The 26,865-nt window shown below is 38.1% G+C and overlaps 1 protein-coding gene across 2 annotated transcripts in view; it reads left to right on the forward strand.

Moving 5' to 3' along the window:
- Window positions 1-2,339: 2,339 nt before the first annotated feature.
- si:ch211-106n13.3 (vWFA and Collagen domain-containing protein) overlaps window positions 2,340-26,865 on the forward strand; it is a 48,654-nt gene continuing 24,128 nt past the window's right edge. Inside the window, exons 1-17 of one of the 2 annotated variants that reach the window (XM_036556219.1) lie at window positions 2,340-2,504; window positions 3,594-3,717; window positions 4,446-5,009; window positions 6,091-6,256; window positions 7,876-8,101; window positions 9,334-9,507; window positions 10,358-10,435; window positions 10,522-10,533; window positions 10,629-10,712; window positions 11,084-11,137; window positions 11,843-11,896; window positions 12,086-12,139; window positions 12,380-12,433; window positions 12,739-12,786; window positions 12,895-12,948; window positions 14,360-14,413; window positions 24,950-25,003. In XM_036556219.1, coding sequence (XP_036412112.1) covers window positions 3,615-3,717; window positions 4,446-5,009; window positions 6,091-6,256; window positions 7,876-8,101; window positions 9,334-9,507; window positions 10,358-10,435; window positions 10,522-10,533; window positions 10,629-10,712; window positions 11,084-11,137; window positions 11,843-11,896; window positions 12,086-12,139; window positions 12,380-12,433; window positions 12,739-12,786; window positions 12,895-12,948; window positions 14,360-14,413; window positions 24,950-25,003 — 1,833 coding nt within the window. In that variant the 5' untranslated portion in view covers window positions 2,340-2,504; window positions 3,594-3,614. The remainder of the gene's footprint in view (window positions 2,505-3,593; window positions 3,718-4,445; window positions 5,010-6,090; window positions 6,257-7,875; window positions 8,102-9,333; window positions 9,508-10,357; window positions 10,436-10,521; window positions 10,534-10,628; window positions 10,713-11,083; window positions 11,138-11,842; window positions 11,897-12,085; window positions 12,140-12,379; window positions 12,434-12,738; window positions 12,787-12,894; window positions 12,949-14,359; window positions 14,414-24,949; window positions 25,004-26,865) is intronic. The other variant, XM_036556220.1, reaches the window with a different exon arrangement.

Here is a 26,865-nt window from a genome sequence, read left to right on the forward strand (position 1 = left end):
ACCTGAACTGTTTGGGAAAGGGTACGCTGTTGGTAAGCCCACCTTTGATTCAAAATAGCTGTGCTAATATAAAGGTTTGTTTGAACAGAGGATTTGCGTCCCGGGTCTGCGGGAATAAAAATAAACACAGGGGGCCGTTTAAAAAAAGGTACTTCACAGTTTCAGATGGCACCTCTGCCTCATGTGGTTTAAGATGACATTTTTATCCAGATCCATCCTGTCTGCCCCTTATCCTGTAAACATACCTTTTTATTCAGAAACTGTCCAGCTGAGAACGCGGCGGAGGTGGTTATTTCATTGGACGCCTACCTTCAGTAAATGAGAGTAGTAGCCGACACATCTGTGTTAATGTATTCAGCCTTAACTTTTGCAAATATTTTGATGGAAATCAACTGTGTCTGGAGAACACCACAGAGATTGTTTTACTTCTGCACACTCTTAAAAAAGGTGGTTCTTCAAGGGTTCTTTAGTAAAGAAAATGGTGATGAACACTCAAAGAAAACTTTTTGCATGATTAAAGGGTTTTTTGCATCATGAAAGGGTTCTTCAGACTGCAGATTGCAGAGTGCTGTAGATGGTTCTTTTTAGATTCTTTTTGAAAAGGGTTATAGATAGCACCAAAAAGGTTCTTCTATTGTGATTACACTCTTCTATTGTTACGATGTCAAGCCTGTAACAATAGAAGAACCTTTTTTGGTTGTATATAGAACCCTTTTCAAAAAGATTCTATATTGAACCACTTACATTTACAGCATTTAACAGACGCTCTTATCCAGAGCAACTTACAAAAAGTGCTTTGTCCATCTAGAGAAAGTATCTTTGCTAGTTACAAATAGGTTAGAGAGAAAACTAGTCCTGAACCATCTACAGCACATTCTCAATCAATCTAATGATTTTAATGACCATTTAATGATGCAAAGAACCTGTTAATCATGCAAAGGGTTCTTTGAGTGTTCATAGTCCTATACAGTCCTATATTTTCCTTACTAAACAACCCTTGAAGAACCATTTTTTATTGTGTATGTCAAGCCTGTAACAATAGAAGAACCCTTTTCAACAAGGTTCCATATGGAACCATCTACAGCACATACTCCATCAATATAAAAAACCTTTTCACAATGTAAAGAATCCCTTAATCATGCAAAGGTTTCTTTGAGTGTTCATGTTCTATGTAGAACCATTTTCTTTACTAAAGAACCCTTGAAGAACCATCCTTTTTTAGGTGTGTATATCAAGCCTGTAACAATAGAAGAACCCTTTTTGGTGTTATATAGAACCCTTTTCAAAAAGGTTCTATATAGAAACATCCACAGTACATTCTCCATCAGTCTGAGGAACCATTTAATGATGCAAAGAACCTGTTAATCATGCCAAGGGTTCTTTGAGTCTTCATGGTTCTATATAGAACCATTTTCTTTAACAAAGGACCCTATCTTAAGTCTGTAGCATAAACCACATTACACCCTGAGTGTTAGCCTTAAAGGGGAATTCCACCACATGTTTCATTCACTGAGATGTAATCAAAGTCTTTCAGAGTGGTTTGATGTGAAATTGTGCACTGTAGAGAAATGTATCTCTTTACAGTGGTGAAGACAGGAACCAGGGGTTGTGATGTCTGCAGTGCAAATATTACCATTTTATTTACAGTGCAAAATGACCAGTTGACCTACATGTGTCTTGTGAGTTTTTATATGTAATGCTGATGGTACAATAGTAATACATTTGAAACAAAAAAAAAATAGAGTTTTTGTGACTATTTTGCTTTACAATGCACTGCAGGCACCTCTGCACCATGAATGGACCTCTACACTATGAAATGATTGGATGCATTTTAGGCCAAAACCCATAGCAAAAATATCCCAGGCATCAGGCAACATATCTGTAACCGTTTCATGTAACAGCTTGCTGTGAGAAAGCTTTTAGAGCTATTTCAGACGTCTGGTTCCTATCACCACCACTGTGAACAATTCTGACTTGGTAAGTTTCTCTAGAACGGCTCATTTCACATCAAACCACTCTGAATGACTATGTTTACATCTTAACCATTTAATTATGTAGAAATTTTGAAAACTCAGTGGAATTCTCATTTAATGTTTGCGCAACGTCAATAAACTGTACCATATAACAAATGTTTGACAGCAGGAGGTGTAGTGTCAGCTACTCTATTTGTGTCAGTCAGTGGAATAGGCCCAGGCCCCGAAAGCTTGGAGCCTTTTTGGTTTGATTTTCTTTGAAGGTGGTTTTGTGGAGGGGCTGAACCCACACTCCTCCCTTCCTCTCTCTCTCTTTCTCTCTCTCTCTCTGAGCCCTCTCACCCTCTCATTCAGAGCACTGAGGTTATACGTCACTGTCTGTGTAGCTATAAACACAAGCTGCATCTATCCATTCAGCTGTACTTGGGCACACAGGCTTGTGTCAATGATGAGCAGAGTTGGTCCTCTTTCTTAGTTATTCAGCTACTTTTTGAAACTAGCTTAGCAATTCCGGAGCCCATCTGACAAGAGGTGAGTAATCTATTTAACTTTAAGCTTTCTGAATTTATCTTAAGACAAATGAACCAATAGAAGTGGTTCAGGATTACTTGGAGTTAGAATAGTTACATTAACATTACATCACAGTGTTACATTGACTTACATTAAAATCCTTTTCCTTAAGGCTTCTATGAGGTTGTTCTGGCTGCACTGGTATCTTTTGTATATTTATTGGCAGGAATAGGCTTGCAGTGCTAGTTACTTCTCAAAGTAGATGATCTTCATAGGCATATTAGTTTATACTTCAGTCAAGCTGAGTTAGGATGCTGCAAAAAACCCCTTGTTGCTCTGACACATCAGCCTCAGACTGTCTATTCTATTGAATACATAGATACAGTACTGTGCAAAAGTCAGAGACCACCCATCATTTATTTCTTTTCCAGTCGAAATGGCCTTTAAGTACAAGTTCTTCATTTTTCAGTGTTTGGAAAAAAAAGCAGAAAAGATATATTTAACAGAAAATTACACTGAATGTAGAGTGTCTACTCTTTACCTTTATCACACCTTCCATTCTTTTCGGGAGACTCACTTTCACTTTTTTTTTCTCCAAAGTTCAGTCTTAGAAGTTGGTTGCAATTTCTGCTTCTAATGATTCAAGTAATCCCAAACACATTCGGTGATGTTGAGGTCTCCATTCGTTCTGACACTAGCAGCTTCTTTGTTTGATTTGTGATTGTTCCTCTCTTTTATTTATTTCCTTTTCTCAATAAGGGCTTTTTGATAGCTACACATCCTCTTAGACCCCTAGCATTGAGTGGTCTTCTCACAGTGGAAGGATGGACAGAAACACCTGTGGATTTTTTAGATTTTCTCAAAGGTGAAAGCTTTAAGTGCTGTTTACCTGATGGTGGTAGTTTTGGTGGTCTACCAGGTCTTGCATAGTTGTTAGGAGTCCCATTTTAATAATTTCTTGAAACCTTTGGATTATCTTATACTTTCTGAGAATTGTCACCTGAAAAATGGATAACTTGTACTTAATAGGTGTTTTACCTGTTTTGTTGTATGTTCACCTGGCTATTATGAGCAGATAATCACCAAACATGAATAATGTTTTACATACAGGAATTCTTGGATACAGTTTTAATGCCCAGTAGACCTATAATGAGGAAATGGATGCTGGGATTGCTAACGGTCTGTCTTTTCCTGACACACACCAGAGGACAGGATCAGAAGGACACCCAAGCTGGTTTGTTGCCATATTATTTTCCTCTGCTGAAATTTTGTAATAACCACCACCTGATGCACTGTAGCTGTGATGTCCTGAATTATGTTCTCATTACAGTCATATTCTGATATTTTGAAGTGTTACGTTGATGCCCTGATGTACTGTTGACTCAAAACTTATATTTGTTTGATTGAATTGTCGTGAATTTCTCTAGAAACCTATTCCACTCACCGTCCACTTTCTTAGAAACACCTGTCTTGTACGTCCTCTCAAAGGTCACTTTACAAACTACCTACCATATCTACACACCCTACCTAACTTATAGGTAAATACAGAAGTCTACAATTATAGACTGTAGCCCCTCTGTTACTGCACAATTTATCATCCGCCCTCTACTCCATTCATCATTGGTCAATTTTTGACCACAGGACTGCTCCTGGCCAGATATTATTTGGGTGGTGGGCCATTCTTAGCACAGCGCTGACCCTGACATGGTAGTGTGTGTGGATTGTTGCTGGAGTTTTTATACACGTCAGTGTCACTGCTAGGTTAAGAGTGGTCCAACATGTAAAAATATCCAGCTAAAAGAGACTCTGCGGTCAGAAACTGACCACTGATGAAGGGCTAGAGGATGGCTAACACAAACTGTGCATCCACAAATGGTCTACACCATGTAACTGTACACCAAGTTTCTAATCAAGTGGCCGGTGAGTGTAGACCTGTCGGCAAACGCTTTCCTGGACTTGCAGGTTGTAGAACCACTCCAAATGACTTGGTGTACATCATTGATGGCTCTTCAAGTCTGGGGCTTGCGGACTTCGACACGGCCAAGCGTTGGCTCATCAACATCACCAGCAGCTTTGACGTGAGTTCCCGACACACGCAGGTGGCCGTGGTCCAGTACAGCGACACTCCACGACTAGAGATCCCTCTGGGGAAGCACCAGAGCACTCAGGAACTTCTCAGAGACATTGCTTCCATCTCCTACCTGGGGGGCAAGACCCAGACCGGCCGTGCCATTAAGTTCGCCACTGACCATGTCTTCTCCACACCAAACTACACTAAGAAGGCCACAAGAAACCGCATTGCTGTGGTTCTAACTGATGGCCGCTCGCAAGATGATGTGGTGGACTCAGCAATGGAGGCCAAAGCCCAGAACATTGTCTTGTTCGCTGTTGGTGTGGGCAATGAGATCACGAACGCTGAGCTGGTGTCCATGGCCAACAAACCTTCGTCCACTTATGTGCTTCACGTGGAGGACTACACCTCCATTGGGAATATAAGGGACAGGATGGAGCAGAAACTCTGCGAGGGTGAGTTAAGCTCCACTTTTTTGGGCGAGGCATCCCACAGTTCTGGGCTTGGAGGGTGACAGAGGCCCAACACCATCTAATCCTGAGGATGATCTCTGATTTGGAAATGATGGTAGCCATCTTTGAACTCTGTTTAGTAACCCATTTGAGATGTATGTTTGGAAGGAGAGCAGGATGAAAGACAGTTGGATCCTCTGCCAGAGGGACTAATGATTTAATACTGTGCTCTTTCACTGACACGTTTCTCCACATTTATGTTAAGTGCCTTAATTACCTCATTCATTTTAAAGGGCCCAAATCATGGAAAACTGGATTTTCCTCACTTTTTAGAAGTAAAAGAGCTATTTATAGTACTTATACATTGTTAGAGTTTCTAAATGAAGTGTTCACTTGCCAGTTCATACAGCCCATATATGGAAACTAGGCCAATTATGAATTCACTGTTTTTGTGAAGTCACAAATATGAATGTATTCGCATATATCCAGAAGTTTAGCACCACCTATTCACGATGAAGCTATAAGGAGTGTCTCAGCTCAGACTGTCTTTTGGTCAGCCAATCAGAACAGAGATCGTTTACATATATCAGTCTTCAAAGCACAGTACTCGAAACAGGTAAGGGACAAAGCAAGGTGGTTATGTTAAAATGAATTTTTAAAATTAATTTCATTTTGTTTTTGGTACATAAGAACACCCAAATAAGTAGGCCTCAAAGGAAAAAAAAAATACATGAAAAATGTAGGATATGGGCCCTTTAAGAGATGTATAAGACAGTAGCCGAAAGTCAAAAGGAATAGCTCAGTCCAAAATGCTAATGTTGCTAACAGTGAAGAAACTGTGTAGCCAACAATATCTTGCTAATTGATGGTAAGCTGTCAGTCATCGTAAGCCAGGTTAGCATTTTTGGTCAAGCTATTACTTTATGTTTAGTTCCTCCTCTGTCTGCAAGGACAGTGGATTTAATTTAATTCCATTTTTTTGTATTATTTATTCCTATTTATATGCCAATTTTAGATTATTTAATCATTTGAGCTTAAATGCAGTAAAACATTGACTGACTTGTCACATGATGTCATTCCTCAGAATCGGTGTGTCCTTTGAGGATCACTGGTACGGTGAACAGGCAGAAGGGCTTTGACCTGATGAGTCTGATGGACATTGAGGTGGTGGCTAAAAAGGTCCAGGGATCTCTCATTTCAGAAGGCGCTTACCTGCTGAACCCTCGCTTGGACCTCACCCGCAGCACCAGGTAGCTTCTTTAGAAACATTAGTGTCAAAAATACAACCACTACACTGGACATCAGGTGCATTTGGTGTCTTTATGGCTCTTTAATTGATCGAGGCCACTGTTCAAGCTCATACACTCTTAAAATAAAGCTTTCTAAATAGTTCTTGGCTTGGTCAAATTATGTGTTTTGTTGATTTTCTAAGTAAAAATAAGTTAACACCTCTACAGAGAACACATTTTAATGCACAAATCCTGTTTATTCGCTGAATTTAGCATACTGGGAAAAAAATACAAAATGTGGCCTGTGCAAGAGTTATGGCATGTTTTATATTTTATATTGTATGTTTTTTTCTCCCAACATGTTTTAGAACATTTACATTGCACATGCCAAAGAAACTTTATGGCATAGAGTATATTGCTTGTATTGAGAGTGATGATTTGCTTCAAACAGACATTAACCTTCATTTTCACTAAAGTGGCATAACTACCTGAGTGTGGGGGTCTGCAGGGTGACATTCACATTGGGGTACATTGTGATGAGATAAAATCCTTATCACACAATAACTCACACACTCATGACTCACAGAAAGATCCAGTTTCTTACAGTATCTCACCAGTTAGCTTCCATCAACATTACACAGACAGACTTGATGTTTATTTATCTCCATCTTATTTATAATAAATCTCACATATGGTAACTGTTTGCAAACACATCTTTCACAAAATGTTTGCATAATTAAATCATGTAAATAAATATTTAAATAAGATGTAAATAATGTTATTCAGAGTGGTTTGATGTGAAATGCTCCATTTTAGAGAAACTGACCAAGTCAGAACTGTTCACAGTGATGGTGATGGGAACCAGACATCTGACGAGTTTAATGTCTCTTAAAGCTCCTTCACAGAAAGTTATTATATAAAAGTATTACAAATAATGCTGCCTGACGCCTTAGATATTGTTTTATGATAGTTTTGCGATAAGATTTTGGCCTAAAATATACATTTTTTAATACATTTATGGCAGAGAGGTACATGTAGTGTGTTGTAAGGCAAAATAGTCCCCAAAGAATTTTTTTTCAAAATTTACCACTATTTTATCATTACTAACATTACATATTAAAACCTCAGAAGACACATGCAGGTTCACTTGGATCATAAATAAAATGGCTATATTTGTGCTGTAGACCCCTGTTTTCTATCACCACCACTGTAAAGAAATCTGAGTCTGTAAGTTTTCTTACAATGAACCATTTCACAGCAAACCACTCTAAATAGCTGTGTTTATTTAGAGTGGTTTGATGATTACTTAGATCATTACAATCAATGAATATATGAAAATATGTATTTTATCAAAAGTATGCATGCTGCTCAGCAGAGGTTCTCTGGAATCTATGTAACCTTCTTATTTGGCTTGTGGCGTGTCAGACAGATAAATATGACATATAATTATTGTGATCCAAATAGATGGAATCTTTAGTTTAATGTTAGATGCTAGTGGGTGGAGTGGTGTACCTTGAGAGCATTAACTTGTTTGAGACATAATCATGGCGAATAAACAAGCAAATTACAGTCTCATTTTTTTATTCATTGCACTGGGGCCTATAAGATACACTGTTTAAACATACTGATACACTTCACAGAGAGATCTTTCCAGAAGGCCTCCCTCCTTCATACGTGTTTGTGGCCACTCTGCGTGTGAAGAACCCAGCACACCGTATGAAGTTTGACCTCTGGAGGGTGCTGTCTGAGGATGGGATCAAGCAGGTTGCTGTGACCTTTAACGGAGCTGAGAAATCGGTGACCTTCACCAGCACCAGCACAGCGAAGAATGAACAGACAGTCATATTCAATGACCGAGGCATTAAGGTCTGTCAGATCTTTTAAACACATTATTCCTGCCAATTCCTAACGAGGTTAGAATTGCAGTTGTTGTATACTTCAGAGTTTAACACATAGTAAATTACTTTGTATTCTGTATTCTGCTGCTTGGCTTGGATGAGATACAGATATTAGGATATAACTTGCAGGCTGTTTGCTTCCGAGTGTTCAGTTTTTATGTGGTATTTGTTCACTTTTGGGGAAAATAATTTATTTTTAAATTTCTTTGGATAATCTATTTTTAAATTTAAAGATGCACATAATTAGATGCCGCATACATCATGGATCAGATCAGTGTGTGGCAGAGGCGTGCTGGTTTGTACCGAAGTAGCAGCGTAGTCTTCTAGCATCTAACATAGCAGGCCTCAATCACAGAATGTTATTAAAAGATTTTCTTCTGTGTTGTGCTCTTGAAAAGGGAATAATAAAAGAAGTGAAACTAAAACATGGTGTTTCACTTTTGCCATTTGCTCGATGAGTAAAACCAGCAAGAACTTTCTCTTCTGGATAACTGCAGATCTTTAGCAATCAACTTCTTACAGCCTTCTTCTTGCCTTAAATGCAGATCTATTTATGCTTTTTTACCATTGCTGTTTGCTGCTGAGCAAAGTCAAAGAAAGTGTGCTTAGTTCTAAGTTGTTTTGTCTGATTAAATGTCTCTCAGTCATTCTGAAACAACTGTCTGTACAGCCAAGTGAAGACAGCAAGAACAGCCATGCTGTAAGCATAAACAGTGCAGAGCTTCAGAAGACATGAGACTGTAAATTCATAATGAGTCAGTGAAAAAGCCCAGTTGTTAGTGTTAAAATATGTGTCTATTAAATTGAACCAGATGATAAACTGCCAGTTAAACATTGCTATTAATTCCTAAGAGACTCACTTTACCTTTTTTACATGTTATATTTTATTTGCCTTTACTAGCAGGCTGAACAGCAGCAGAAAGCTTTGCTGGCTAACAGACTAACACTACATAAAAGACAGACTTCAGGTTTAAGCTTTTAAATAAAGCGTTACTTAAAAAAAGGAGACATACAAAGTAAATAATGTTACTTACATGCCTGTTAGGCCCAAAAAAAAAAGAGGAAACACTGGTTTTTAAATATGTCTATTGTGTTTAACCTGCATTGCATCATTTTGTGTGTCTTTTTTGTGGCTCCTCGTGCTCCTCATGAGGAAAATGCATATTAATTCCTCTATTCTGTTATTCTGTTTCTCCAAAGAGGCTTTTTGATACAGACTGGCACCAGCTGAAGCTGTTGGTGAAGCCCAAACGCATCACTTGTTACCTAGATGATGTGTATGTGGAGGAGCAGCTCCTGGACCCAGTGGTTCCTATTTACGTCAACGGCAAGACACAGGTGGCCAAAAAAGTCAACATAGAAACCACTGTCCCAGTAAGTGGTTCCACCATTTCATTATTCTGTCCTCAATGCAATCCCACGGCACATTTAGTAAGCCACTCTGCCCTATATGCTAACCCAGCTGTTTGTCTAAACTGGGCTACTTTTATTTTCTACTAGTTTTTTTGCTAGCAAATTTCATTTTACTGTGACTTACTGTGACTTATTGTTATTGTTTTATCAGTTGCTTGATGAGAGATTTTTTTTCTGTAACATGTTTTGTTCCCTGTGAGAAAAAACCAGCAGAAACCAACGAAAGCAAGTTGTGTTTTGGATGCTAATATGCTAGCCAGCATAAATCAGCATAAATTCAATGCTAAGTGACCAGCAAGAACCAGCACAAACTAGTTTGGGTTTGGCTGTTGGTTTAAATGAACTAATATTAATTGAATAAAAAAACAGCTTATATCAGTGTGATGAATTCATGTTTTTTTTCCACAGAGTTAGGTTAGTTAGCTAATATTCTCCCTGCTTGAAAAACTAGCACAGACCAGTATGGCTGGTCACCAGCAAAACCAAGATGTGCTGTGTTTCTGATGCTGGCATGGTGGTCATCACCAGCAAAACCAGCATATTTTGTGTTTTGGATGCAAGTATGCTGGTCAACCAGCATGACCATGCTGAGTGACCAGCTTTCCCAGCACTCCTTCCTGCATGCTGGTCTGCACTGTTTTTTTTTCAGCATGGCAGCCAAACCAAAAGTGCTAATGCTGAATGAAATTTAGCAGAGCCTGTTAAAAGAATGAACAAGCTTATGCGTACTCATGTTCTCATGCCCTGTTTTCGTTCCTTGTTAGCCATATTAGCCTTTTGACTAAGCATTTAAATGCTCTGTTCTGTTCAGATCATCCTGCAGAAGCTGCGGCTTTATTGTGATCCGCTCCAGAGTGAGAGAGAAACAGCTTGTGAGATATACTCTGTGGTAAGACTGTTAACTGTTTACCTACATCATATGCCACTTACAATGTCCTTCATTTTCTAACTTCTCCTTATGTCTCTTCAACACAGGAGGATGACAGGGTAAGTTTTCAGCCTACCTATGGATTTCTGCAGCAGCCTTTTTCGTTCCATGTCATGTCATGCGTCATCTGATTTTTTATGTGTTACATCATCAGTGTCCTGCAGATCGTGCTCTTGCTGTGGAGGGATGCGAGTGCCCCAGTGGCAAACCTGGTCCACCTGGCCTACCTGGTCCTATGGTAAGCCATTTATTTATGCTAGCCCTCTGACAACTGAAGGTGTCACAGTTTATAAACTCTCATCTCTATTTCATAGGAATCTAGTTATATACAGGCTTTTAAATGTTCACACATGAAAGAATACTGTTCTAATATTTTTACAGATTTAGGAAAAATAAATGTTGAACTTTTTGGAATGGCAATTGATGCGATATTGGTATCCCATCGATGTGCCTAAGTTGTGAGAAAAAAACACACAAATGGCTTAAAGCATGTATAGTTTGTGGATAGGTGAGCAATATTAGCAAAAAGTGTTGTTCTATTAATCTGTGTACATCAGAAAATGTGGTTTAATTGATATTGCTCCAGCACTAACTCTGTGGTAAATGCAGGGGTTCAGGGGAGAAAAGGGGCGAGAGGGACCCCCCGGCCCAGATGGAAAGCCTGTGAGTCAAAGTTTCTGCGTTCTGTCATTGAGATGTAAACAAAGTCATTTAGAGTGGGTTGCTGTGAAATAGTTATTGTAAAGAAACGTATGAACTTGTGATTTCTTTACAATGGTGGTGATAGGAACCAGGGGTCATGTGTACAGCTCAAACATAACCATTTTATTTACAATCCCAATGACCAATGAGTCTACATGTGTCGTCTGAGGTTTTATATATAATTTTGCTAATGGTTACATGGTAGTAAATGGAAAAAATGTTTTCTTTGGATACTATTTTGCTTTATAACACCTTGTATGTACCTTTCCACCTTGAATTCATTAAACCGTATATGTTTTAGGCCAGAATCTTAAACCTATTGTAAAATAGTATCTCAGGCATCATGTATTTATAACCATTTCATGCAATAACTTTCTGTGGCATTGCTTGTAGAGGCATTAAATGCTTCGGATGTCTGGATCCTGTCACCACCACTGTGAACAGTTCCGAATCTGTAAGCTTCTCGTGAACAGAGCATTTCACATCCTAACACTCTCGATGACTCTGTTTACGTCTTAATCAAATCATACAGCCATTTTGAAAAATCTGTGGAATTCCTCTTTAATGTCTTGGTTATCAATATCAGTAGTGCTTGTGTCCTTAATTTAGTCCAATAGCATATTAGGAAAAATATGAATCTGCATTTCTTGATCTTTCCTTGATAAGGGGAAGCCTGGAGAAAGAGGGACACCTGGGGAGCCTGGAAGAAATGGGGAGAAAGTGAGTGAAATAATCTTTTAAATAAAGAAGATGACATATTTCTTTGATCGTGAGGCCTAAGGCACTAGTTCACTCACAGATTTGCCCATAATGAATAAAGGGTGCTAGTTAGAATTACACAAATGAGATTATGTTATAATTTATTGTAAGCCTGTTTGTTTTTCTCCCTTCTTCCTCCTCTGTTTCCAGGGTGAGGCAGGTCAGCCAGGACAAAAAGGAGAGAGAGGACTGACTGGTGCCAAAGTAAGTCATATAATCATACCTTAAAGTTAGCAAAAGCTGCCCACATTAGTCATTTTAAGAAGCAGTTACACCTTTCACTTTGCAGTGTATCCCTACATTTTTCATATAAAGAATAGACACATTATAGGTTAGACTGGCTTTTCTGTCAGTACATTTCTAACACACCATTGATAATTTGTCTATACTTTGTCATGCTTTGCAGACATATTACTGATTGTGACATATGCACACTCTTCACAGGGGGATATGGGAATACCAGGACCACCAGGAAGACCTGGCCCCCCAGGACCAACAGTAAGACAAATGTTAAATCAATAATTCAACCAAGAATCAAGTGCAGAAAGTTTTCTCCTTAACCCAGCTGTTCAGCTTGTTTGATGTGTGAAGTGTGCTTGCTTAGTTTTGGACTGGAGCAATGAGGCTAATGAAGCTAATAGTTTAGCACAGTGCTAACTGCATGATTAAATCATCACATACTTGCCCCAAAACATGGTTTCTGACACTGTATGATTTACTGTTATCTATAAAAATGAACAAAAGTATCTTGCATAGTTAAAAACAGTAGTAGCAATCAAACAGTGACGTTCCTTCTTCTTTAGGGCCCCGGACTGTCTACATGGGATGATTCTGGAGTAGAAGGAAGCAAGGTAAAAATATCTTATGTCTAAAACACACAGATCACATTAATGTGTAGAACATCCCAGTGTTCTGCCATTACGCCTCGCCTCACTGATCTGAATGTGTTTATTCTAAAGGAAATCTCAGGACAGCCAGGGGAAATGGGACCTCCAGGAAAACCTGGACCAATGGTGAGGCATTGTATGATCTTGTAGCATTGCTTCTGGTCTTGCAGTATGTTTATGAAGTGCAGCTTTATTGGTGGGGACAGTGCCAAAAGACAAAGTAGAATTGACCAAGATGACACAGAAATTACATACTGATAAGGAAAGAGACAAATGTGGATCATTACTGCTTAAGAAATACATACAATACAAAAACAGGCAAGGATCTGCCTCTGAAAAAGTCTACTTACAAAAGCTTTCCCAACTTCCCATATGTTTGTAATTTTCCGTTAGTTTTCCTCACATTTTTTCCGAAGTGGCAAATTCAGTCAATGAATGAACCCACATTTGGTGTTGCCTTCCAACATCTGAAGTTCTTTTGCTTTTGCTGCTGTGACTGTTCTGTTCTAATATTTCAGTGCGGCCCCTAAAATATATAATTTTGGTGGGACTGGAAGCTCATAATCAAACCAAAGTCCAAGATTTTAGTACTGTCCCTTCCAGGCATGATCATTGTGCATTCCCATTGCGTATGAATATGTGTATCAGTTTCTGACTTGTAAAGCTCCTGTTGACTGACACATTCATTTAGGCTTGAAATTACAGACTGGTGCAAGTCATACCATTTTGGAAGCTTTTTGGAAGATGTTCGGTTAACACTTTATTCTGATGTAGATGCTCAGCTTGTCTTTAGCTTGCATTCGACTAAAAGAGAATTTCACAGATTTTTCCAAAGTGAATGCATAATTAAGCTGTTGAGATGTAAACAAAGTCGTTCAGAGTGGTCGGAGGTGAAAGGTTTCATTGTAGAGAAACTTACATACTCAGATTTGCTTACAGTAGTGGTGATAGGAACCAGGAGTCACATGTCTACAATGCAAATATAGCCAGTTCATTTATTATTATTTATTTATTATCCAAAACTGATTTTCAAAAATAGACTTTAGGCCAAAACATCATCTCAAAACTATCAGAAAACTATGTTTCAGGCATCAGGCAGTGTATTCATAAAAAAATCATGTAATAACTTTCTGCAAGGGAGCTTTCAGAGGTATTAAACTCTTCAGACGTCTGGTTCCTATCACCACCACTGTGAAGAATTCTGAGTGTTAATCTCTCCTGAATGGAGCATTTTACATCAAAGCACTCTGAATGACTTTTAAAATGACATTTAAAAATGACATTTAAAAGATTGAATTATGCAGAAATTTGGCAAAATGCTGGAATTCCCCTCAAATTTTCCCCTAACATACACTCTAACCCAACCCTCAACCCAAAAGCTACATCTAACCCCAATTCTCACCATAACATTACAGATGATCTACAGGGAACCATCCACATAAAGTAGGACTAGTGTTTGCAAGCAGACAAAACGCTGTAATATTTTTGCAGTGGTTCAGAGAGTAACCTGTTATTTAACACTATATTTTCTCTATAGGGCGAGCCTGGTATACCTGGAAAAGATGGACTCCCTGGGCCCGCTGGACCAAAGGTACAGTAATACCTATAATTGCAGATTACAACTGGCTTTTTTTTCACTCATAGCAATTACTATTCCACACCTATCCCTGCTGCTTCAGAAGGCCGTGCCATGAAACAGTGCCAAGTATGCTGATCTGTTACTGCAACCAAAAGACACACATTGACAGACTATTTTGAAGCTAGTCAAAGCCAGCTAATGTCAGAATTTCTCGAGGTCCTGTTAGCTCACATGGGAAAAGTCTATGCAGAGCTATTTTTAAGAGCTCAGGGGCATATTTGTGGTTGGGCCCTTTTTCATCCTCCTCTTAGACATTTTTTGCTGTTTGCCAACATGAAGCAGACATCTTCCCTCAACCCAGCTAAATAAAGCAGCTGTGACGCCCAGATTGTGATGAGTAGATGACACAGTCTTGTGTTTCAGGGCTAGTTCACTGTACATTGGAATGTAAGGCGGGGGGACTGTTTAGAGTCAAAACATTGACGGAAGGTATTTGCTCATTTCTTGGGGTCTGGCAAAGACATTTCTTTGGTCAAGAGTTTTTAAAGTTATGCAACTGAGTGAAAAGAAAAGTGTTGACTAAAGGATGACCGTCAGTAAACGGCTGTTTGAGAGCCTTATTGATTTTCTTTAGATGCAGCACATGGTTATTTTGCATGAGTAGTTGCAAATGGCCATTATTATTATTAGTTGGCAAAGGTGGGCGATACGGCAGAAATATAATATTCCAAAATTTTGTGATATTTATGATAAACGATATGTATCTCATAGAGATGCCACTGATTCAGTACTAGGCATCCGTATCAAGTCTATATTAGGAGAAAATGCTGGTTTGGATATTGGAGGGAATAAAAGAATGTATCCAATCGATTCCTATACCAAATCTAGTCAGAAATAACATGCAGTATTTGAATAGTTTGAGCATAATAGTCTACTTTTAGGTGCACATATTAAAATGAGTTTCAATTAAAAATAGCTCATTTGAAAGCTTTTTTTATTTTATTTATTTTTTTTTGTCAGATAGGAATCAGTATCGGCAGATATTCACAATTTCAGTATTGGAAGTCAGTATCACAAAAGAAAAAGTGGTATTGTGCCACCTCTAGCACCACAGTGTTTTGATTTGAATTGTGAGAACAATGGATGAAATGCACCAGTAAAACAGTTTACAAAAGGCTATGAAAAAACAATACAATACATACTCAAAATACAAAGTACAATTCATTTTTAAGGAAAAAAATCAAACAATTGGTAGATAATGTCATGATAGACTGACATCTAATCTGCTACTATATTACTAATTTATAGAGATGTATGATCATATTTGCATCATATCAGTATCTGCATGTAATAGTTTACATAAATGATCAGCAACAGGTGATCACTTATGTAAACGATTATTTCAAATCGATATTTGATTAATTTATTGTATTCCTGAATAGCAGATTGTTTAAGCGCCGCTGGGTTACTGTGCTTAAATGTCTCTATTTTATTCATTTTGCTGTGTTTTTAACCCTCTACAAATAAAACTTATATGTCTCCATAGTGTTAATCCGGGTAGATATAGTCCCGATTTTTACATTTTATGAATGTGTATATATTTGCATCAGCGTTGACAGATATATGTGTGAAAAATATTGGAAGCCTGCATCAATCAGCAGACAATTCCTACATCAGTGCACCCCCTAATAATTTATGTAGCTACTGTACACTGGTTGCTGTTGTTGTTGTTTTTGTTGCTGTTGTCGTTTACAGTCTTTCTATAAATTATCTAAATTCTGTCTTTTTTATGATTGTAGAAGTACTGGCGTTACGAATGTTTTGGTCATACCCAAGATATACTCAAAAAAGTGTATTGTGGCACAATAATGATAAGATATCGCCACATTGCCACCCCTATTAGCATTTCTTGCAGAGTGAATTTGAGTGTAATTTTATGCATTGCGTAATAACTAAGAAAATTAGCTTGATTTGCTACAGTCTGACCTTTCACTCAGTAGAGTGTGAGTAGAGGGGTAGTGTGTTCACAGTTTGTTTCTTTAACTGAGGCTTTTCCATCATCACTAGGAGCACTTGGGCGTCTTTCACCCAAACCTATTTTGAGCCCTCTGCATCTGTCCCAGCATCTGTGTTGGCTACTGCCCAGGGGGGAGAAACACTCTCTCTCTCTCTCTCCTTGACACCCTCCCTCCTGTGCACTTACAGTTAGTGACATTCTTCCATTTACTGCCCCATTAAGCTATGCACACTTACCAGCAAACAGCTTTGATAAAACCTCTTGGCAGAGTTCAGCGTTTGCTCATTTCTGATAATTGGATGCAGGTCTGTTTGGAAGATGTGACATTTAGAGATGCTGTTTAAATCCAGTGCTTGACTAATTGACTCTCTTAATGAGGAATTTTTCAAAATTTCATGCATAATTCAATTCTTGATACATAAACAAAGTCATTGAGTATATTTTGATATCAAATTGTGCAAAAAGAGAAACTTACCTACTCAGATTTCTTTACAGTAGTGGTGATTGTGAACCAGAGGTAACACATCCATTGCTATTTTATTTACTACTTCAAACCACAAATGAACCTACACAGGTCTTCTTTCTGTGGGAACTATTTTACCTTACAACACCCTGCTTGTACTCTCCACCAGGAATGGGTCTAAAATATTGTTTTAATGCAAAGGCTTATCCAAAATTATTGCAAAACAATTAGGCAGATTTTTTTACAAAACTGATGCAATTCTTATTTCAAGGAATAGCTTGACCTAGCTTAAAGAGGAACTCCACTGACTTTTCAAAATGTCTGTATAGGTCAATCGTTGAGATGTAAACAGAGTCATTTAGAGTGGTTCACAGCAGTTCTGATAGGAACCAGACGTCTGAAGAGTTTATTGCCTGTAAAAGCTCCCTCACAGAAAACTTTACAAGAAATGGTTATGAAGACACCGCTGATGTCTAAGACATTGTTTCATGATAGTTTTGCAACAGTCTTTTGGCTTTAGACATATCACTTTTTATACATTCACGGCGGAGAGAAACTCTGTGAGACATAAAAGTCCTCAAAATAAATCATATATTTTTCCATCATCACTGTTACATTCATATGCTCAGAAAACACAGGTAGATTCACTGGTTGTTTTGGACAGTAAATAAAATCATTAAAGTTGCACTGCAAACATTGAAACTCCTGGTTCCTATCACCACCACTGTAAAGAAATCCAAGTCAGTAACTTTTTCTACAATAAAACAATACAAAATAAACCACTCTGAATGACTTTGTTAACATCTCGACGACTAAGCTTTGCAGAAGGTTTAAAAAAATGGTGGAATTCCCCTTCAACATGCTAACAACGAAAGGAAACTAGCAGCTACAAATTATCTTGACTGCATTTCCAGAAGTACTAATTGGTGGCTACAGAACAAAGCTCTCCATACAGACGTACCGTGAGCTAAAGCATATTTTTGGACTGTATATTTTAAGTTCACCTAATTAGAAATGGTTATCTAAACATTATATATTTTTCCTGAGTTCCTTGACTTGTCTAAATGACTGGTCTATTTTAGCCAACATACACTCTCAGGCAAAATGGAAAATGGGTGAAGCGTCAGTTCAGACTCACTGCCTTAAATGTAGTCAGTGAGCCAAGATGCTAGCTAACAAGAAATGAAAGTTTACCCCAACAATTAGCACCATGCTTACTGTATGCCTAAACCATCACACACTTGCTTCAAACCACTTTGAGTTGGTAAGTAATCTCAAACAGACTTGTTTTTGTGGTTTCTGACACTGTATGGCATACTGACATCTGTAAACATGGACAGAAGTCATAGCATAGCTAAAAACAGCAGCAATCTTAAAATCTGAATTTTGTCTGTACTTTTGTCCATTTTAATAGATAATGCTGTCATACTGTCTATTTGAGATTACTTCACTTGAGTTTTGAGGCAAGTGTACATGTAGTTTTCACAGTACTAATTTTTGCAGGTATAAACCTCCATTACCTGCTGGCTACATTAGCCTTGAAGCTCTAAAAGTAAACTTCAGACACCAAACAGGTTTTGGCTGGTTCCAAACTATTATTAAGCTTATAATGATGTTTCTCTTGGTGAACATTGACCTGTGCTATGTAATTATGTAGAATTTTCAAGGAGAATGTTAAAGTAATAGTCTTTTCTTTGGTGCTGTGAGATGTAGAGTAAAAAGTAAACTACTAGGGACAGGTTTGGGTAGGATAATGTTCTTTTCTGTCCACATCAGTCTTATTGGAGTATTCTCCACCCTCTCCAAGCATCCTCCCATTTTGGCCTCCACCCCGAGATCAGAAAGCCCAGGTCGCGCCCCCCCTGGCTCCCCGTCCCCAGAATGCTGGCTACAGTGGGTGATTAGCTAACCGAGGCGTGGTTTGATGTGGCCCAGTGGATAAAAGCCTGATCGGGGTGGGTTTGCCACGGTACAGCCGGCACAGCCGTCCTGCTGGAAAAGCTCTGTAATCACAGGGTTTGGGAGCATGTGCGGCATGGCTGTAAAACCAACCGCCCTGCTGGTCCTGTGCCCATACGTTACTGGACCCATTGACATGTCAAAGGTTTGTGTTTTCACAAACTAATCTCTATCTGATACATCAGGAGAGTACGATAGATTACCACAGACAAACATGTTTTCCTGGTACTTGTTAAAAGAACAGAAACCCATTGACTCGAAACTCACTTATAATAGAAGCCAGTGGGCAGCTGCTGAAGGAACGGCCCATTGGTGTCTATTTTAAGTGTATTTTGAGTCAAAGAGTTTTCTGTTCCTTTTTCAGTTGACAGTGTTAAATGTGTGTAGACTGAACGATACAAATCTGGCAAATAGAGATTAGGTTGAAAAACACCAAATTCCTTTAAATAGAAGGAGTGCTAACATACAGTAAAATGCAATGGACTTCATCTTCGCTTAAAAAATTCCCCTCAAAATAGCTGTAAGACTAAAACTACGGTGCAGTCTCATAAAACAGCGTAATTGGTGCCCTGGAGTCCGCTCGTGGAAATGATTTTAGAGGGAAGGCAGGGTATAGGCTGCAATTATTGTTGTTCTGCTTTAGGAATACTATATGCTTTGTGTGAGGTCTCTGCATTATCAAAGGCTTAAGGCCATGATATGCTTGCAGCGTTTTTGCGGCAATGAAAGAGGGTTAGATAACACTGTCTGTAGCAGTGATGGACATGACCAGTGAGGGATGCGCTGGGAAAAGGTGACACATGTCATTATTAAAGAACAACTCCTTGTAGTAACAGGCCTGCATACACTCTCACTCTTAGCAAAAAGGATTCAATATAGTACCAAAAAGGTTCTGTAAAGGCTTTTGGATGCTGTATATTCTTTAAGGAACCACATAGAACAGGTTTTCCATCATAGAGAAGAACCATTTAACAATGCAAAGAACTGTTTATGTATTCAAATGGTTCTTTGAGTCTTCAAAGTTCTATATATGACCCCTGCTTTTACTAAAGAACCCTTGAATTGGCTTTTTTATAGGTGATGATGGAATCCATAGAACCATTTGAATACATAAATGGTTCTTTGCATTGTTAAATGGTTCTTGACCTGTTGTATATGGTTCTTTAAAGAATATACAGCATCCAAAAGCCTTCACAGGACCTTTTTGGTGCTATATTAAATCCTTTTTGCTAAGAGTGAGAGTGTATGCAGGAGAGTGTATAGGATTGAGAGTGTATGCAGGCCTTTTACTATATTCAGAATTGGTTTATTTACATCAACATGTACAGTATATATTATTTGGCCCTTGGCTATGCAGCCAACACTTGTATTGCACGCCCCTGCATGCCTACATGTAATTTCTCAGAATCACCCATGGTCTGTAATTGAATTTTTATCAGGTATATGTATGTATTTACTCCTCATGTGGGACTGTAGCACATTGCATGCACATGTAACCAGAAATACCCACGCTATTTTGGAATATATATAATAGGTGACCACAGGCCGCCTAAGGAGGGTCCTCTAGAAACCTTCCCCAAGGTTTTAGCATAAATGTGACTTGTAATTTGGCATTTGGGAAAAGAGTAAAAATGTAGAATCTCTCTCTCTCTAGATATCTCTTTTGGGCGTAGCATATTTTAGATCTTAATAACAGGCTGCCTGAAAGTTCATACTAGCTTTCCAATTAGAATGTGTGCATGCTACCCTTGTACATGTAATTTCTCAAGCAACATTTTTCTTTCATTTACAGTATGTAAAAATGCAACCTAAGTGGCAACTTTCCAAGTTTAGCTTTTACCTAATTATATCCTGCTTAATTTGAGTGTGTATGTTTTTATAGCTCCGTCAGATCCATATCTTCTCACAGGAAAACATAGTATATTTGAGCCTCCAGATGGGCTTGGAAGAGGACAAAAAGCCAGGGTTAGACTTCTATGAACATCCTGACTGAGCAAGGAAAAAATGTTAAGATTGTCATTGCTGAGATTATGGTCAGTAGCCTAGTTTTATTTGGCCAGTTTAGTTCATTAGCACATAGCACTTGCACAATACCACTCCGGTCTTTTAGATACTGAGACCAATACTGAAACTTCAAGTACTGAAACCTGCCTGATACTGATACAATTTTTTAATTGAAGCACTTCACTTAAGATTAAAAATACTTGATAAAAAAAATGCCATGTAAAAATAACTGCAGGAAGAAATACACAATAATTCTAGTAAAGTACCCTGTTATGTCTGGTTGTTCTTAAGGTTTGGGTATATGTGGCAGCTGTTGTTATCACATGATCTACTTCACTTTATGTTATAATATGGAACAAGCAAATCTGATATTTCATGATCTGATCTTTCTTAACTGATTTTTCAATCTAACCCAGTGTTTTCTGCTGCCATTTCTGTTAGCTCAACCTGATTTTGACCCTTACGAGGCAAAAAATAAAAACAAAAAACAAAAAAAACAGTAGTAGTAGTATAAGAAACTATAAGATTTCTGGGGCTCCAGAGTAGGGTCACAGTCAGGAGCGTACCTATGTTCCCAGGGCCCAATGTTTCCAAGATCTTTTGCTCCCAGGGCCTGTGTTCCCAGGGCCCAATGCTCCCAGGGCCTATGTTCCCAGAATCCTATGTTCATAGGGTCTTATGTCCCCAGAATATGGAAGGACTTTACTGAAGATCTTTCAAGGAAACATAGGGCCATTGGAACTCAGAGCTGCTTGGACATTTCTGTAAGCAAATAAAGCACCTTGGGAACGATTCTACAGCCACCTATGCCTGGGAGCCCAACGCAGCATAATTCGCCTCACTCTTTCTGGGTCTTTCCTCTCTCTCAATCACTCAGTGTGATACCAGCCAATACAGACATCTGTTACAGTAACAGCATTTCTTCTCCAAGCACGTTGAGCTATCTAATGATAATTTCACTTTTTGTGTCTCAGAGAAAGCATGCGCTAGCCTTCACCCTCCCAGCTTGGAAGTATCACATAATAAGGAAGACCTAGCTAGTGGGTAAAATTGGCAATAACTAGAATGGGAAGAAAATTTAAAAAAACATAGAAAAAAAAAAATGAACTGCAGAATTTCTATAGTGCCGTATAGTGCTTCAATAATATTCTAGAAAGCTTTGAACTCATATTCCTGAAATACATCTTTATAGTAGTCTGTATTTGTCTTGTAATAGACTAAAATAATTGTCTAAATTTACTATAATATGCTCGTAGAAAGCCTGTAATATTACTATAAATCTTTTTTTTTTTTTAAAGAGACAAAGTCTCAGTTCTCATCAGCTCTCACACTGCGCTGTGGTCAGACTTCTCAGATCACAGTTGAAAATGTGTCTTCCTTAATATTTACAACTATTACCGCCTACTTTTAAGAGTCGCTACCACCTTCTTATTTTCCAAATGACAGGGTTAAACGCTTGGGTGCTTGTCAGAAGTTGAAGCCAGGTTTGGCACTTCAAACAGCACACAGGCAAGTGGCAAACCTCAAGAAGGGCCCACTCTTTTGTTTATTGCTGAAGGTGACACATGTCATCTGTGGTGAGTGTGTGTGGTTGCTGATGGCATGTGTTTTAGTTCTTAGATGCTTCCAGACCCGCTTATCATAACAGATCAAGATTTTTGCAAGTTGTACCTTGCACATTTAATCGAAACTAACACATCGAGTCAGTGCCCGTTTGGTTGGGGAAGTCACGTAAAAACACAAATAACTGTGTATGCTTGAGTTATGATGTTAAATGTAATTGTGCTTCCATTGTGTCATAAAACAACCCTATTTCCAAAACTGTTAGGACACTGTGCAAAATGTAAATAAAAACAGAATGTAATGATGTGCAAACTCTATTTTTAATTGAAAATAGTACAACATATCAAATGTTGAAATAGAAATTTTACTGTTTTTTATAATATATAACTATTTTGAATTTGATGCCAGCAACAACAATATTTCAAAAAAGTTTTGCAAAAGGGGCAACAAGACTGATAAAGTTGTGTATAAAACACCTGGTGGAGCATTATTTAGTTCATTGGCACCAGGTCAGTAACATGATTGGGTATAAAAAGAGCATCACAGAGAGGCTGAGTCTTTCAGAAGTAAAGATGAGTTCACCAAATCCCTGTATGCAAGGGACAAGGCCAAAAACCAGTATTGGATAGCCATAATCTTCGGTCCCTCAGGCAGCATTTCATTAAAAACAGACACAGTTCTGTACTGGAAATAACTGCATGGGCTCAAGAACACTTCTGAAAACCACTGTCTATGAAAACAGTTTGTTGCTGCATCCACAAATGCAAGTTAAGACTCTACTATGCAAAGAAGGGACCATATATTAACAGGATCCAGAAAAGCTGTCGCGTTCTCTGGGCCCGAACTCACATAAGAAGGACTGAGGCAAAGTGGAAAAGTGTCCTGTAGTCCAATGAATCAAAATTTGAAATTCTTTTTGGAAATCATGTCCTGTCTTCTGGGCTAAAGAGGATGGGATGGCATCCCATCAGCACATCTGTGAAGGCACTATTAATGCTGAACGATATATATACAGTTTTCGGAGCGACACATGCTGCCATCCAGACGTCATCTTTTTTAGGGAAGGCCTTGCTTATTTCAGCAAGACAATGCCAAACCACATTCTGCACATATTACAACAGCATGGCTCCATAGTAGAAGAGTCCAGGTGCTAAACTGACCTGCCTGCAGTCCAGACTTGTCACCCATTGAAAACATTTGTCGCATTATGAAATGAAAAATATGACAAAGGAGACCCCACACTGCTGAGCAGCTGAAATCCTATATCAAGAATCTCACTTTCAAATATAGCAGTTGGTCTTCATAGTTCCCAAACACTTAGACTTAGTGTTGTTAAAAGAAGAGGTGATGAAACACAGTGGTAAATATGCTCCTGTCCAAACTTTTTTGAAATGTGTTGCTGCCATCAAATTCAAAATGGGCATATATTTTTCAAAAAACAAACATAAAAAAACAAACATAAAATATTTTCAGTTTCAACGTTTGATATGTTGTCTTTGTACTGTTTTCAATTAAATATAGTGTTTAAATGATTAGCACATCATTACATTCTATTTTTATTTACATTTTGCACAGTGTTCCAACTTTTTTGGGAATGGCGTTGTATATGCATAAGCTTCTTAAGGTATTTTGAGAATGTATTTGCTGCAAAGGAGAACTGAAAAAAAGAGAGACAGCTAGAACTCCAAAGAATCTCATGAATACTAGTGGTTTGTTGTAGACAGCACTTCATCATTTTACTCTGGTGGTAAAAAGACACAAAATGACCCTCCCTGAAACCCAAAAGGAATATTAAAAGAAACTGCTTAAGCAAATATGCTAACACAGCTAGCAGTGAGGCAGATAATTAGCATGTGAGGCCAATTTGCATGTAGTCATTTGTGTAATGCTAACTGGTATCATATCTTTAAGTAGTATATTTGTAGTATATAGAACAGAAATTCCACCAATTTCTTACAATTTCTGCAGAATTCAGTTGTTGAAATGTAAACAGAGTGATTCAGACCGTTTTCATGTGAAATGGCTCACTGTGGGCAAACTTGCTGAATTTGATTTTTTTTATAGCGGTGGTGATAGGATCCAGGGTTTGCAATATCTAGTTTATTTACTATCCAAAGCCAGTACCATCTAGTGACTACATGTAGCTTCAATTTAATACCTTTCTATGATGTAGCTTTTTAAGGCATTAAACTCTTCCAATGTCTGGTTTCCGTCACCACCACTGTGAGCAATTCTGACTAGGTAGGTTTCTCTAGAACAGGGCATTTCACATCAGACCTCTCTGAATGGCTTTGTTTATGTCTTAACAAGTAAATAATGCAGATATTTTGCAAAATCTGGAATTTCCGTCTGTTGTGGCTAACAGTATTAGCCAATATGACTACTGTCTGTCTTAGTCAACCAAATGCTCAGCATTTTCTGTTCCTCCTTCAACAAGATGTTGAAATCAGGTTGTTTGGTCTATGTTCCCTTTGTCCCTGTATGAAGATCAATAAGTCATGGATTTGATTTTTTTATAGAAAGTTTATGTTTTTTACCACAGGGTGAAAAAGGGGATGCTGGTTTTCCTGGAGCAGATGGACAGAACGGGATTCCAGTAAGTTGATGCTTCGGTTATTTTTCTTCTTAACAACTTAGGCCAGTAATAGCAATCATCATTATTGTCATCATCATTACCATCTCATCAACCAGGCTATCGTTTTCTTTTTATCCCTTTTTCTCCAAAGTCCTTATTACTATTTTCATTTCAGAACAACATACATTAGAACCATGCCTGAAGCCATGTGAGCATCATTAAAGTCTTTTAAGTTGCTGTAGTTCCTCTGTTTGACATTATTCCACTCCAAATATGGAGACAGTGTGGCCACAGTGTTTACTGTCTCCCAGAATGGACAGCTTGGTGGCAGAGCAGTACTTCTGCAGACACATGAGGAAACTGAGTGCCTTTAGACCTCATGACAAACTCAGGTCACATGCTATTAATCAGCTTTCAGCAACCTCTACGGTTACCACATAAATACGCAAGATGATCCGCAAGATTTTAAACAGATTAATGACATTAACAACACAGCTGGCTGAGGTGACCCAAGCCAAAATCAGCTTGCATCAGAGAGCAAGACCTAACCTCACTTGTTTATCATAGAAGTTAGCACCTTTTAAAGCAAGATGAAAAAAACATGAAAGGAAATTTGCAAAAAAGGCATATGTCAGCGAGATTTGCATTCGCGAACCTCCTATTTACAATCAGGTGTGGTTTCACTATGAATATAAAGTGTTGAGCCCTTATACTGATGGCTTATTATTCAGTTACCGATCATAAGACTTAATAGTGAAGTACAATGATCCAGTCTCTCCTAATTATTTAGTGAGTTAGATATGTCACTTGAGAAGTCCAGCGATGAAAGTCATCCATCTGATGCCTGTCAATACTAATCTAGAGTTCACCTGTTGGGTTTTAGTTACTTAGGCCTACACTCTTAAAAATGGTTCTGAAAGGGTTCTTTAGTAAAGGGAATGGTTCTATTTAAAACCATGTGTTCTGTATAGAATCATTTCAGGCTTAAATGGTACTTTGCATGGTGAAATAGTTCTTCAGATTGATGGAGAATGTGTTGTATATAGTTCTATATGGCACCAAAAAGGGTTCTGCTATTGTTACGAATTTTACATCGTAATAATACAAGAATCCTTTTTGGTGCTGTATAGAACCATTTTTAAAAAACATTCTATGTAGAATACATAGAATATGCAACACATTTGAGGAACCATTTCATCATGCAAAGAACCATACCCATAAAATTGTTCTATATAGAACTCTTGGTTTTATATAGAACCATTCCCTTTTACTAAAGAACTCTTAAAGAATCATCTTTTTTAAGAGTGTACCTGCTAGATAAGAGAGTTTAGTAATTCCTTACAGGGGAGTAAGGAAGGAGTTTTCGAAAAAGAATCCATCATTGTAAACATACAGTTGCACTGAATTTAAAGTGGCAGTACATTTAAAGTGGCAGCGATTTTAAGGTGGCAGTAGATTTAGAGAGGAAAGAATTTAAGCTGGTAGTGAATTTAAGTTATCAGGAAATTTAGGGTGGCAGTGGATTTAAGATATCAGTAAATTTAAGGTGACAGTGAATTTAAGGTATAGGTAGCAATGAATTTGCATTAGATTTAAGGTATCAGCATTAAGTGAGCAGTGGTTTTAAGGCAGCAGTGTATTTAAGGTATCAACAGAGGTAGCAGGGGATTTAGGTTGCAGTGAATTTAAGGTGGCAGTAGATTTAAGGTAGCAATGAATTTAAGGTAGCAGTGAACTTAAGGTGTAAACAAAGTCATTTGGAGTTGTTTGATGTGAAATTGTGCTTTGTAGAGAAACTTAACGGCTTCTTTACAATGTTAGTAATAGGAATGGCAATTTGCTTTACAAAGGTCTGCATGTACCTCTCTGAGAACAGATTTAAA

The sequence above is a fragment of the Colossoma macropomum genome, unplaced genomic scaffold, assembly GCF_904425465.1.
Source record: "Colossoma macropomum unplaced genomic scaffold, Colossoma_macropomum, whole genome shotgun sequence".
In the NCBI taxonomy this organism is placed as follows: Eukaryota; Metazoa; Chordata; class Actinopteri; order Characiformes; family Serrasalmidae; genus Colossoma; species Colossoma macropomum.